The following is a 14,247-nucleotide window of genomic DNA, read 5'->3' as shown; positions in this document are numbered from 1 at the left end:
CACAAATTAATTCTACACCGGAGGGGCATGCCAGGGAGCACATCTGGACAAGACTGAAGTTTCAATAAAGGAGAATATTTATAGCTCAGGATTGAAATGAGGGATCCTTGATGCTCTCTGAGCTTGCTTGTTTACTTGCAGATGTTTCATTATACCCAAACTAGGTAACATCATCAGTGCTGAAGTTTGTTCATGGATATCTAAACAAAAAAACAGGATTTCTGGAACAATATGTGCTGCACAGATTAGGCAATTATTTGGCATTGTACCAAAAGACATGTTTGGCAAAAACCAAAGACATCAGAAGAATCTGATAACAATTGTAAAGCAGAGTGGAGGACAAGTTGTGGTTTGGGGCTACTTTGCTGCCCCAGACCTGGGCAGCTTACCATTATACAATCCACTACGAATTCCTCATTCAATGGGTGCTTAAAGATAACATGAGACCATCTGCCAGAAGACTGAAGCTCAATCAATAATGGACCTTGCAATATGCCAATGACCCTAAACATTCCAGTAAATTCATTATGGAATGACTGGGGGGGGGGGAATGAAAGGTTCTGGAATGGCCAACTCAAAGCCCAAATCTAAATCCCATTGAAATGCCGTGGGATAATATAAAATGGCTCCTCAGAAAAAAATGGCATATTTGTTAATGTTTTTAAATAAATAATTGCAAAGTCAATTTTTAAAAGGGTTTTGTTCAATTACATCCCCTTTACCTTTATATGCTTGAATGAAGATAAGGTAATTGATATGTCCACATTGTGTTAAAAAGAAAAACTTACTTGTACTTACTTTTTCACATGACTGTATTTCAAAAACACAATATACACATTAAAAACGCTTTTAATAAAACATCACTTGGTAAACATTTATGCTGAACTTGCAACAGATAGTAATATAGTTCTTTCTGATATAGCAAATTCTCAATTTAACCCTTCTGTTTGTGATCAAGGATTTAATCCACGCTCAAGGAAACTAATGGTTAAAATGAAACCCTGAATAATTGTGATATTGTCTAGTCTCCCATTTCAGATTTGGGATCATAATAATTACTCCAGGTATTCAAAAAAGTGAAGCTTTTTCTGTAAACTAATAAAATTTTTGAAAATGAGGACTTTGCTTACAATCTTCAATTGTCTACTTGCATTGAACCAGTTTTGTTTAATCAGGATAGCATCTCTGAATTACCCCTCCAAATAACCATGCTAAAAATCTCAGAAAATATAATCCATTGTTTGTTTTCCTCGGAAAAAAAGAATTCCCACTGGATTCCCAATAGCACGGTAGCAACGAAGTTCAACATTTCAAAATCTAATTTCCACATTTCACTTGTTATGCTTTGTTATATAGACTTGTAAACATCTGATGTTTGGATTTCTTTTTTAAAGGAAAATTAGGAAAGTACTATCACCCACTCCACATTGGTGTCATCAAGTAATTGATGAAATGGGGATTAAAAAAAGAACTTGGCTGATTTCTTTTCTGTTTGTCATGCCATATAAAACCCATCATGAGTAAGCTTCCGTTATCAGGTTGCAATGCACTAAAGCCTTGAAACAGTTCCCTTTATTGCATTTTATAACATGACTCATCATATTTCATGAAAGAAAAAAAGTTATTGTTGATGAAAAAATTATAACAAATAAAAGCAGAGCTAACATGCAGTTCAAAATAATGACTAATTTACAATATAGAAATAAATCTGAATTTTGAATTTACCAGCTACTGTTTAATCGTTTGCTATTTTAATATCTATTAGTCATAATATTAAAAACACACAAGCAGCTTGAACATTTCTATCTTGTTCAAGCTTTGCAATTTTTTAATTATCTTTTTTCATTTACCAAACAGATGGTACATGGAACAATTAGATAGGGTGCCATGTAAAGCATCTCCATTTGATAAGTATATTCTAGAGATCGATAAATTAAAAAGAATACCAAGTGTACTTTTTAAATTGAAGGTTTTGTAGCTCATATTGTTGAAGAATAGAAGGAAAATTTATACACATTGGATTCATTTAAATATACTAAATAACACAAAATTTGTAATGCTTCTTCTGCATACCTACTAAAATGAAGAAATGCAACTAATATTAATAATTGTTTGTTTAAATAAACTATTTTAACAATTCAGGATTTGAAATTGTAATTTTATACAAACTATCATTAAATTAACAGTAATTTATATAGTGCAGGCAACATATCATTATGTACTTAATCTAAACCAGAAGTTTCAATAATTCTCTTCAAGATTAACTATAACTCATCTTTGCTATTATGCCATACTATGGTTTAGCATGAAATGCATATCAAGCCACTGTTATGTAGCAATAAAACAATTTTAAAAACTGAAGTAATTATTTATTAAATAACAATTTCTATTTTTAAGATTAGCCCAATTTCAAATATTTGGAAATCACAATCTTATATAAATAGTTTACCATCTAAAATGTATTCAGAACTTCCCCATATTCAAAACTCCTTTTGCAAGCCTGGATTCTAAAATTCTTGTAATGTTGAATGTTATTAAACTGTATAAATATATTGGGAATTCTATAATTTTCTCTTTCAATTACAGATTCTATTCTTGTGCTCTAATACACCATTTGTGGTAGTTTAACCCTCTCTTTCTCCACTGCCTATTTGCTTTAATTATGATGACAGGAGTTGTTTTTTCATTCTTCATGCTATTATAAAGAACATGAAATTAACAACAACAACAAAAAGCTAAAGTTGGTCATTTCTCTGATACATTTGGAAAACTTTGCTATTCAGACATAAAAGAAGTCAGAGTTCTTATATTAAAATTCTACTCACCAGATTTTTTTTCAGACCAACTTACATAGTGGGGAAATGTATAATTTAAGGGGAAACAAACTTTACAGGTAGAGCCTGGCCATTAGGTTCGTAAGTAAAAAAACTTGTTGAATGAATCAGACTCAATTTTACAAATTTTTAAAATCAAATTCATTAATTAAATCAAATGGGTTGTTAAATGAACGAAGATCTGACTATTTCCTCCAATAACTGCCATGTTAACTGAACTGAGAGAGTTTCCCACTGGCCACCAATCAGCTGTTTCCGGTGAGCTGGCTCAGGAACTAACTTGCCTCAAAGCAGGGCTTGGAGCCATTGCTCTTACTTCAAAAAAAAATAAAATTGCTACAGTACTAGCCAGCTCAAGTGTCTTCAGCTAGCTGGGGGAGGGGTTGCTTTAAAAAACAAAACAAAAACTTGCCACTAATTAGCTTAAGAGTCTCCAGCCAGGCACATAGACAGAGATGGGGGAGGAATTTGCAGAACTCTCGGCTTGCAATAGTAACAGAGATAGAATGTACCTTGAGGAGGCAATTTAAATTTAAAACCTACAAACTACGGTAATATTTGCTAATCTCCAAGCTCAATAGTTTGCAAACACAGCTTACAAAGTACAGTACTTTGCAAAGTTTGCAAGCACTAGTATAGAGTAACAAATTTTTTTTAAAAAAAATACTTACAGAAGTAGCAGGCAGTAGCAGATTGCAGCAAAAGCAAAAACTGGTGCCGACTCAGTTCTTGTTTAGCTATGTGATCAGGGAAACTCCCCCCCAAAAAAAGCCCTTCCAGCTTCTCATACACACAAATGGCCCAGGCAAGTCAGAGATAAAAATGGCCACCGCTGCAGTAGCGACTGAAACCAAGTCACATGGCTACAGAGGCCTCTTTTTGGTCTCAATTGAATTTCTAATATAAGTACCCTTTCTGAATTAATTTGTTTTTGTGAAAACTCACTAAATAAATGCCCGTACCTGGGGGATTACCTGTATTTAAAAACAAAGAAACAAACTTCTGGGCAACAGGATATTCTAATATACCTGAATAATAGTAAAAATTCATATTATTTCTTCTGTGCATTGTTGATAAATTATTTGGTGTAAATTTCACTCAACTCTATTTTGTTGCAGTTGTACAATTGGATGGCACCTCCTTAAGCAAACCTACTTCTGCAGCTGAGAACAAACACAATTAAAAACAAAATGGACAGAACTCTAGCTATAAACAGACATAACGATCTGAATGACTTACTGTAGCAGGGGATGCTCGTGTTGTGTGAGTAACAGAATGGCCAGAGTTTTCCATTGAATTGCCAATCAGGTAGGTACCCCCAGTGCTGCTGATGAGCTGTCCTCCTGTGACACCCATCTGAAGGCCTCCAGTGCCCACCATACTATGAGAAGAGACTACTGTGGTCACCTGCGCAGAACTTCCTTGGGTATCAAAGTAATTCCCCCCAGTGTTTTGGCTGTACATCTGAGTTTCTGTGTAAGGATACGTTGTTGTTCGTCTTAAGTAAAAGAAATGAAAGAAAAGGTTACTTATGTGTTCTCTTTACTGGAGGGCATCAACATTTTCATTTAAGCTGTAACCAAATTATGCATTATCTTATAGCATTTACTAAGGTACAGTCGAACTTTGAAATCTTATCTCATTTATTGTTTGTTCAGATTCGTATCCTGCTTTTTCTCTAGGACATAAGGTAACTTACAAAGAGTTCTCCCTTTCATCCATTACAAGAACAAAATCAAAAGGTAGATTCAAAAAAGAATGACTAACTTGAGGTCCTCCACTGAAATTTCACCGAGAGTAGAACTGAACATCAGTCTCCCCAGTTCTAGTCCTGCACTTCAAACATTGAAAAAGTGATTAAATATTACCAGGCACCTGAAAAAGCTAGCTTTTGTTCCTAATAGGCTGAAATTAACAAATTATTTGTTAATACTGAACACAATACAATCATCCAATGTATCATTAAGTGACATCACTTCAATGCTAGTAGCAGTCTGTACAAAGTCCTTTTCAGATCTTCCTTATCAGTGCACAACATTGAGGACTGAGCAGGTAGAAACTAAATTCTTGGAGTTTGGGCTTGTTTACAGTCAATGGCTCTTACTGATGTTTAGCTGAACAGCCAAAGGCTGTTAATATTTTGTTTGTGCAAGATTAGAAACCTTTTGGAACAATCAGGTGGTGAAATTATCCTAGCTAAGTAATATGGCACTGCAAGGGTAAATCTGCTATATTTTCTGAAGTTTCAAGGGTGGTATGCACATGGCACACACCCACACAGTGATTTATTCCCAGCTGACTCTCTTAAGTTCTATGTAAATGTCACGACAATGATCTGTCGCCTTTTATAAATTAGTATTCCTGCCATCTCATCTTGCCTCAGCAAGTACCTGAGTTGAATGCGACCCTGAATTTTCTTTCATCTGATCATTCAGAAGGACTCATTTATCTGCAGCATACTGATCTTTGTCTGGAAGTTGCTATTTAGCTTAAAAACTATTTTACAGATAAATTTCATTCTAGCAAGAAAAGCCTCTTTTTTTTTTTTTTTGCAAATATTCTCCACCTAAATGCTCGTTAATTCCACATAGGTTAATTGCTAATAGATTTGAACGGAAAGATCCTTGATTTAAATACCTGCTCATTCTATATTTATTTTAAATTTCACTCTGCCAAACTATCATTTAAAATACATAGATTTCAATTACATATAAACATTCTTCTACATATACTGCTTGCAAATAATGCAGGCTTATAATATTAATACATTTTAATAAATTTTAAAACGCTAATGATATACTGAGGCACATTTTCCTTTTGAATCAAGAGTTTTCATAAAATTAAACTCTGTTTCTTTCTCTCTCTCATTCACACTGACATTTAAAAAAAAAAAAAGAGTGACTCTTTAAAAGTATTAGAACCAGTAACTGGTATAGAGATGTTATGGATTTTTCCAACTGACTGTTCTGGAAATGGAATCTGAGCATTATGTTTCTTATTTGGAAAGGGGCTTATTATAAAGAAGGCAAAATTTACAGAAATGGCTGCACAAAATTCTGTCCCTTATATATAAGCAATGTTGAAACACATATGAAAGGGCCTGAGCTTTGTTCGTGAGGCTACATCAACCATTCTGATTTTTTTTAAAAAACCTCAATGGTCAAGATGCCATAAAGATCACCATACAAAGGGATTTCTCTTCATCCTCACAACAGAAGCCCTGTGAAGTATGTTCAGCTGAGACAGAATTATTGACCCACAATCAGCCTGTAAGTTTCCATGTCTAAGGATGTTCCTGAACTTGGATCTCCTTTAGTCCAACACCTTAGTCGCTACGCATACTTGACAGAAGGTGCCACTGTTCTGAATACCATGCTATTCATACTTTCTAGTTATGCATTTAAAAATAACTGTGTTTCTTTTGTACCAAGGTTAAGAATATAGCAGAGAAAGCCGTCAACAGAAGAAATAACAGAATGCAGTCAAAGACTGCTATTAACGAAAGAAAGCTGATTAATGAAATCATATGATGGGGGAAACACTGATCATCTTTTCTGTATTCTGTATAATTTCAGAGGAATAAGGATATAATACAGCTAAGAAAATCATCCAGAATTAGCAATATTTATACTTCAGATGGGATTTAATATCTCGGAAGGAACTTCTCCAGATATTTTTGAAATGCAATCTCAGCATACATTATTGGGATTGGTGGAAGATGTAGCTCAGCAACAGCTAAGAGTGCAGTATAAATTTCTTCCTCCTTTTTAAGGACAATTACAGTGGAAGGCACAGATAATCACCCACTATTCTACACCCTTCTTCTCTGCCTCAATTTCATATGATATATTGCAGAGATGTTAATAACATGAACCTGACATAAATGTGTACGCAGAAAAATATAAGTGCAATAAAGAAGATTGACACAGTGCTAAGCAGTGCTGCATGTAGCATAAGATAGTGTACTTAAATCCTAGTTTTCCACATAGTACTTGCCATTTCATAACATGAAAATGTTTGTCTACTGATACCAATGTCCAAAGCATTTACTATGCTTATCTCATCATACCATATATGCCTATAATTCAAATTATAACTTAAATTTAATTGAATGCATTACATTATAAAACTGTCAATCACCAAAAGCTTCCCAAAAACATTTTTCCTCACATCAAGGGCATTATCAGACTACTTGCACTCCAGCCCTGACATCTGTGATTGGCAGCATCTTTCCAGGTTTTCAAAGCAACAACTTTTCTTGATGTAATAATTTAGGCAGGTTTATTTAGAAATGAAGTTTAAAAGAACTATGTAAGGTTTAGTCACCAGAAATTGTGCTAAAAACTGCAACTGGGATCTTTTGCATATAAACTTTCTATTGAACCATAGGCTGTTAGTGCCCTTTTCCAGAAGCAATTCTACTTAAATATGGAAATGTTGCAAGAATCTGGGGAATCCAGATTCACTTAAGAACCATGTTACTAATTTAAGAACTGCAGTGATTCACTTAACAAATGTGGCAAGAAAAGTCATAAAATGGGGCAAAATTTACTTAACAAATTTCTTACATAACAACATAAATTTTGGACTCGATTGTGATTGTAAGTTGAGGACTACCTGTATATTTTTATGATATGCAGAAAATTATATATTATGTAATTTTTTAAAATTAATATTCTTATTTTGGTAAAGACTTATTTCATTCTTACTTTTGAAAATAAAAAGCTTTGATTTTAGAGAAAATGGTTTCTAGAGAACGTTGAAGGTTGCAAAAAAAATAAATCTGTTCAATTCTGTGTGTTATTGGGATGAAAATGTTTTACTTCCATAGACACCCAGATGTTTTACTCACATAGCTCCATTTGTGTAGACCGTGTCACTTCCCTCCACATACTGCACCTGGGCTGGATATACGTGTTGCACTTGTTGCACAGTTTGTACTTGTTGAACCTATAAATAAAATACACTGTAAGACAAGCTTTGGAAAAAAAATTTGGGGGGGACATTTATACATCTCATCTGGACAGTTTTAAAATACTAGTGAGACATCATCAAACTGCACAGCAAATTTGCCCCCGAAAAATCTACAACACACTATCAAAGATGCTGTTTTTCTCACAGGCAGCATATATTATTTACTTTTGAATGTACACATCGTTTTTCAGACTGCCTCCAGAGATCCACATTCAGTGTATAACGGGATTCCATTATTTACCAAATTATTATTCACATGTTTTAATTTCAGCTGGAAGGTCTCCATTATTACAAGAAGTTGGAATAATAACACATATAAACTTACAGTGATTATAAACTGAGTTTTATTTTAAAGTGTTCAATTGCACAAGTTGTTGTTCCCTGAGTCTCACATGCTCCTTCCAGCAACAATCTCCCTGGGCAAGATTGCCCAAAGACAGTCCCACAGAACCTGGCACAACAAAGTCGTTTGTGCTGTTGGAGCCGTCTCATACTATGCTGTTTGACCAGGTATTACTAGCTTGAAGAATGAGTGAGACCTCTACCCGGTTTTTTTATTTAGAATCCACACAGCTGTTGAGATAGTATTAATTTTAGTAGCAAGCATACTGAAACATCCATGGCAAATGTAATTGGATAGAATAATGATGCCATATGATGTTACTTACCCTGCAGTGACACAGATGTATTTTAAAACGTTTAACTAGTATTATAAAAAGCTTTTAGTAATATTTCATCTCTCTTGATAATCACATTTCCCTTATCGTTTCTATGTGATTTATGTACCATTAAAGTCAAAAAACATTTAATCATAATTGAATTTTTCAACTTTACCTGGAGCCAGAATTTAACATTATTCTATTTGTTAAGTCAGTGTCCAACAAATCATATTGTAAAAGAAAATGCTAAACAATCGTTCTCTGGATTGATCAGGAATTGCAATATAAAAACTTCATTATATGAATCATGAAATTGATTTTAAAAAAGCTGCCTGCAAATATCTTCAAACTCAAAAACTATAACGCACTATTTTATCTTCCCTTATTGGTTGAACATATCTAGGATTTTTTTTTATTTGTACCATTTGGACAAAAATAATATCAGCAATTTCATAGTTTTGAATTATTTAGGGAACTAATTATGAAAGATAAAAGGTTCAGTGCTGTACATTTGAAAAACTAAAACTCATTATAAGATATTGTTTAGCTTTTATCTTTCACTAACTAAAGCATCTTGAAACGTAGCACAACACATGATATGGGAGGCACTCTTCTCAACAATGACAAAGCAGATTTTAGAACAGAGCACAAGTCTTTGGAGTTTAAAATTCATGGGAGTCCCCTCTGGTAATTGGAAAGAATATCATAATTCAAGGGAGATTATCATGCAAAGCAGCGGTTGGAGGGAAAATAAAGCAGGAGGTAGTATAAAAGACAACTAAAGCACTTTTCTTTTTGTTCTCCAAATTAATTTGCGGTTCAAATTAAAATGAGCACCCTGCGATGAGGAAGAGCACCCGAATGTCAAATCATAGAAAAATTCATGTGGCTTTGCCTGTTTTTTCCTTTGGAATGCATCCACAGGTCCCTGCCCACACAATCAAGCACACTGCCTTGGCCTTGGCTGTTCTCTCCAATACCAATCTTTACAACTATTCTTATCTTTTGCTAGTTCTTTCTTCTCTTCTTGCAAAGTCAAAAACTACTACTACTACTACAACATCCATTAAATAGTAAAACCAATGTAATAGTGGTTTGTGCTATTCTGAAGGTCTTTCCATGTGGGCTATAATATGAAATAAGTTCTTTTCGGTAGTGGATCTCATGCTCTGGAATGCCTCCTCAATCTGAAAACTACACCGATTTTCTTTTAATGTCAGGCAGAAAAATGTTACTTTTCCATAGATTCTTAGTTTTAATCTGCATTTATTCTGAAACTACTATTTTATTAGGTCTTTCATTGTTGTCAAATCAAAGCAAATCAAACTTTCTTACAATCCCAGACCAGAATACAGTCCAAATATTGGTTGTTAAAAATAAAATATGCAGTAGTGATAATATAATAGTTAATTTTAAAGTGGACATCCTGGCTCTTATTTTAAGTATCTTAGTTCAAATCAGTGCTATGGCGTTATAATCTTTGTTGCTAAGAGACAACGTTTGGCAACTAAAAAAGTCCCCTTAGACTCTGTCACTAAAAGGGATTAAATGTAAAATAGAAATAGAAGCTGAATTTAACTGGCTGAGAATGAGGGTATAATTGACAGTGAAGTGCCCATGGATGTGTTCATTTATTTCAATCTTATCTTGGAAACTATTTTACAAAACTTGCCTTATAAAACAGCTGATGGTAGAGCATTAAATTGAGTTCTGGACAATGCTCATTAATATTTGGGATGATCAGCAAATGGAGATAAGTTGCCAGACCTGAGTTTTGGAAATTGCTGATGGTTAATACTCATATTTCTTAGATGTTCCTTTTTTGTCAGTCTGTAACTCTATGTCCCACACTCTGTGTTTAATTACCACTTTAGCATTACCTAATCCTAGAAATAAAAAATATTTGGCTAAAAGCCCCAAGAATATAGATGTGTAATAAGAAGAATAAGATTAGTAAGAGCAACAGATAGCAAATGATCTGCAAAGAAGCTGAAGAAACAGTGTACCACCTAGTTAGTTGTTGCAAGAATATCGCCCAGGCAAACTACAAACAATAGCGTGACAAAGTAGCAACAATGGTGCATTGCAAGATCTGCAAGAAATACTGTTTGCCTGCAAATGAAAACTGGTGGGACCATAAAATAACCAAAGTAAGAGAAAATGAAGAAGTTACATTGTTCTGGAACTTTAGAATTCAAACAAACACACACCTGCCACATAACATTCCAGACTTAAAAAAATATTGATAAGAAAGACAAAAAAGTAGATAGTGGACTTGGCAGAACTGCAAAGACCGCGAAATAGAAGAAAAAGAAATAGAGAAAATTACAAAATACAAAGACCTGCAAATAGAAATAGAACAACGGTGGCAAAAGAAAGCAAATACAGTACCAATAGTAATAGCTGCTTTGGGTATGATGACATTTTTAACACCATCAAATAACATCTGCTTACCCAGGTCTTGGGAAAGACTTGATAGGTTTTTTAAAAAAGTCAAATCCAATGTAAACATCTGGAGAGGAGGAGGAGGGGGAGGAGGAGGAGGAGAATGAAAGAAGATCACTCTAACTCAGGGGTAGGCAACCTCGGCTCTTTTACGACTCATGGACTTCAACTCCCAGAATTGTACAATCACCAAAATGTAATACAGTCACCAAAATCATTCACTAGAACATCTATAAAAAATTATTACGTAACAGTAACAAAAAATTGGTGGGAACATAAGAGTTGAAAAAGTAGTCAAAAATGAGCTGGTTCAATTACTGTGGGATTTGTAAATACAAACTAATAAAGACTTGATTCATAACACATCAGATTAAATTGAGGTTGCAAAGAAGATAGTGTGGAATTGATGTGGTAATACCGGAGGATAGCAGAGAACTGGAAAAGATCAATATCTGAAAATCAAAGTCTACAAGATTATGGCATAAACTAGATGTGGTGGTTCTAGTGGTTATCAGCACTGCACGCTGACCAAATTTCTATCTGTCAATTACAAAAGGCCACACTCTTTGGATCCACATATGCCACATGATACGTTACAACATCCTAAGTTCTTGGGAAGGCCAACACCAGCTGAGGAACTGGCAGCTGTGATTTCACAATGTTATGTATAATACTAATTTATTGCTAAAGCTAAAATAGTCAAATACTTATTGGTGCCAGAAAAAAAATTGAGCCAAGCTATCTGAATGACTAGTCAGACTTTGGCTTCAGTTTTGGGCAGCCTGAACTCTAACATTCTACCATCTTAGAAATATACTTGGGGGACTTTAAAAACCAGACTGATCTTTTTTGAGGGTACAATGCTATTGTTGTTTAATTTTATATAGTTTTATTAGGAGGTTATTAGTTTTTGTATTACAGTTTTATTCTTATACGCTGCCCCAGAATCACCTAGAGTGAGCTGGGTACCCATATACAATAAATGTTCTTAATAAATAAATTTTAAATAAATAAATTTCTTACTGTGCAGCACCATGTAACTAGCCTATAAATACTTTAAACAAATAACAATAGTTTGATGTATTCCAAACACAGAAATGGGAATATCGCATATTATTTCCTTTATTCTTATATGACTTGAAGTACAAGTATGACTTGACGTTTGCAATCCTGCTCAGGTTTAAATTTGTTCCCAGTCCCACTATTACATAAATAGTTTGTTTTCAGTAGGGTAAAAGATACAGTGATTATTTTCTTTATTTTGTATGTTTGTCTTGGTTACTGACAGTATCCTGGAAGGTGGGGGGGGATAAATATTTGCACTCTTAACTTTTTTGCATTTGCCTTGCTAACTTACCTATGTATATTAGTGTAGCACCACCCTCGTAGGGACCGCTTAAGTCTGGGCCCTCCCGACCTCCCCTCCAAGTGGCCAACAGCCCAAGGACATCTCTCACGTTGGCGCCTCTGCCTAACAGGTCACGTAACACGGTGGTATTCAGTCACAATCGGCAGCCACGCACATGGGGTGGTGAGGGTCACTCTTTCTCAACGGTGACTTACGTGGCATGATGGTGGTTGATCTCAGGCAATAAGAACTTACAGGGAAGATGGTAGTCAATCTCTAATGACAACAACTTGCCCAGAATGATGTTAATCAGCCTCTGGTGACGGCAACTTGCCTAGAATGATGGCGGTCAGTCTCTGGTGACAGCAACTTGCCTAAAACAATGGTAGCCAGTCTCTGGTGGCAACAACTTGCCCAGGACGATGTTAATCCGTCTTTGATGACAACAATTTGCCTAGAACGATGGCAATCAATCTCTGGCACTGGCAGAGGCCTCCCTTGCCCGCTCTCCTCGCCCCTCTCTGACCTTACTCCATGTAATCCCTTTTTATCTCCCACATCTGATCCTATAAAGAAAAAAAACCCTTACCTCCCACTAAAAGATGTATGTCAAACTCTTCCCTAACTCTCCCTCTGCTTAACTTACTCCAACAAGGGAAAGGAATTAAAACTCCCCAAACTACCCTATCTCCCTCTTGCCTGTCCATAATGAAAGAGAAAGAAACAATAAAACTTCACCTTTCCCCCCCCCCACCCCCTCTCTCTCTGCCTGGCCTGCTTCAAGCAAACAGCTCCAATCTATTCTGTCCCAGCCTACATGAGTCCTTCTTATTCTCACAAGGAGAAACCCCTCTTCCAAGAAACAGGCAGGAACTGCAAGAAAAAACCAACCCTTTTTATTCTCACAGACCTGAGTCAATGTCCAAGGCAAACAAACACAGTCCACAGAAACTCGATCCTCAACACGAACGATTGCCTTCAGCAACCAGCACCTCCCACACCTTCCCTTTTATAATTCAGCCAAGGCGTGGATTCCTAATGACTTCTCCTTTGCCTTTGGAATCGTCCCATTGCATTCCTCTGTCCTACTCGCTTTTCTTGCCTGTGCTTTTGTGCATCCAGGATTTGTCCGAACTGTTTTTCATCACTATCCAACTCAGGCTCCCAGCACAGCTGTGTCTCAGCCTGAACGCGAGTAGAAGGGCCAGGCTCCTCATCCGAGTCTTGGAGCTCCTCAGAGCCTTCCTCTGACTCTAATGTCACTCCAGGCCCCTCCTCCTCATCTGATTTCTCAGACTCAGCTGTCGGACTCTCTCTCTCTCTCTCTCTCTCTCTCTCTCTCTCTCTCTCTCTCTCTCTCTCTCCCTGGCCTGCTTCAAACAAACAGCTATGGTAAACTACTCCCACTCTCTTCTCTCTCTCTGTCTGGCCTGCTTCCAGCAAACGGCTCCAGCAACTACCTCACCCTCTATCTCTCCCTGCCTGGCCTGCTTCAAGCAAACAGCTCCAGCAACTACTCTCACTCTCTCTATCCCTCCCCCCTTTTGTCTGGCTTGCCTGTAACGAAGCAAAAAAAGCAAACACAAATCCTCCAGCTTCTGACTCTCTCTTTGATCAGCTGGCTCAGAACGGCAAGCTCCACCAAGCCTTCTCTCTTCCTCCCTTCTATCGGCTTCCTGCTCCTATTTCTTCCCTCCTCCAAGCCACCAGACCCATAGCAGCTTCCAGAGCTCCTCATCTTCCTGCCTAATCGGCAGGGCTCCTGCAAAGCCTCTCAGTTAGCCCCATTCTCACTCCAACTCTGCTACATTAGAAATATAATAAAAGTAGTACACAAGTTGAGGACTACCTGTAATACCTTTCCACCACATATAAATGCCACCCCTTTCTTTACTGATAGGAAATCTAGCTGTTATTTGTCAGTGGTATATACCAAGGCTTCAGATTTCATTTTTTATGAGTGATAAAATTATTTGTAGCTCACGTG

General features: G+C 36.2%; 1 protein-coding gene across 1 annotated transcript in view; it reads right to left on the bottom strand.

Moving 5' to 3' along the window:
- Positions 1 to 8,042, bottom strand: part of RFX3 (regulatory factor X3) — a 64,571-nt gene extending 56,529 nt beyond the window's left edge. The window contains exons 1-3 of the mRNA XM_015824271.1: positions 7,974 to 8,042; positions 7,687 to 7,784; positions 4,074 to 4,332 (exon numbers count right to left, since the gene is read on the bottom strand). Coding sequence (XP_015679757.1) covers positions 4,074 to 4,332; positions 7,687 to 7,784; positions 7,974 to 8,042 — 426 coding nt within the window. The remainder of the gene's footprint in view (positions 1 to 4,073; positions 4,333 to 7,686; positions 7,785 to 7,973) is intronic.
- Between the last annotated feature and the right edge of the window lie 6,205 nt (positions 8,043 to 14,247).

The sequence above is a fragment of the Protobothrops mucrosquamatus genome, unplaced genomic scaffold (assembly GCF_001527695.2).
Source record: "Protobothrops mucrosquamatus isolate PMUCROS unplaced genomic scaffold, P.Mucros_1.0 scaffold2176, whole genome shotgun sequence".
Classification (NCBI taxonomy): domain Eukaryota; kingdom Metazoa; phylum Chordata; class Lepidosauria; order Squamata; family Viperidae; genus Protobothrops; species Protobothrops mucrosquamatus.
Note: the sequence above shows the minus strand (reverse complement) of the source record. Positions and strands in the feature narration are given on the sequence as shown.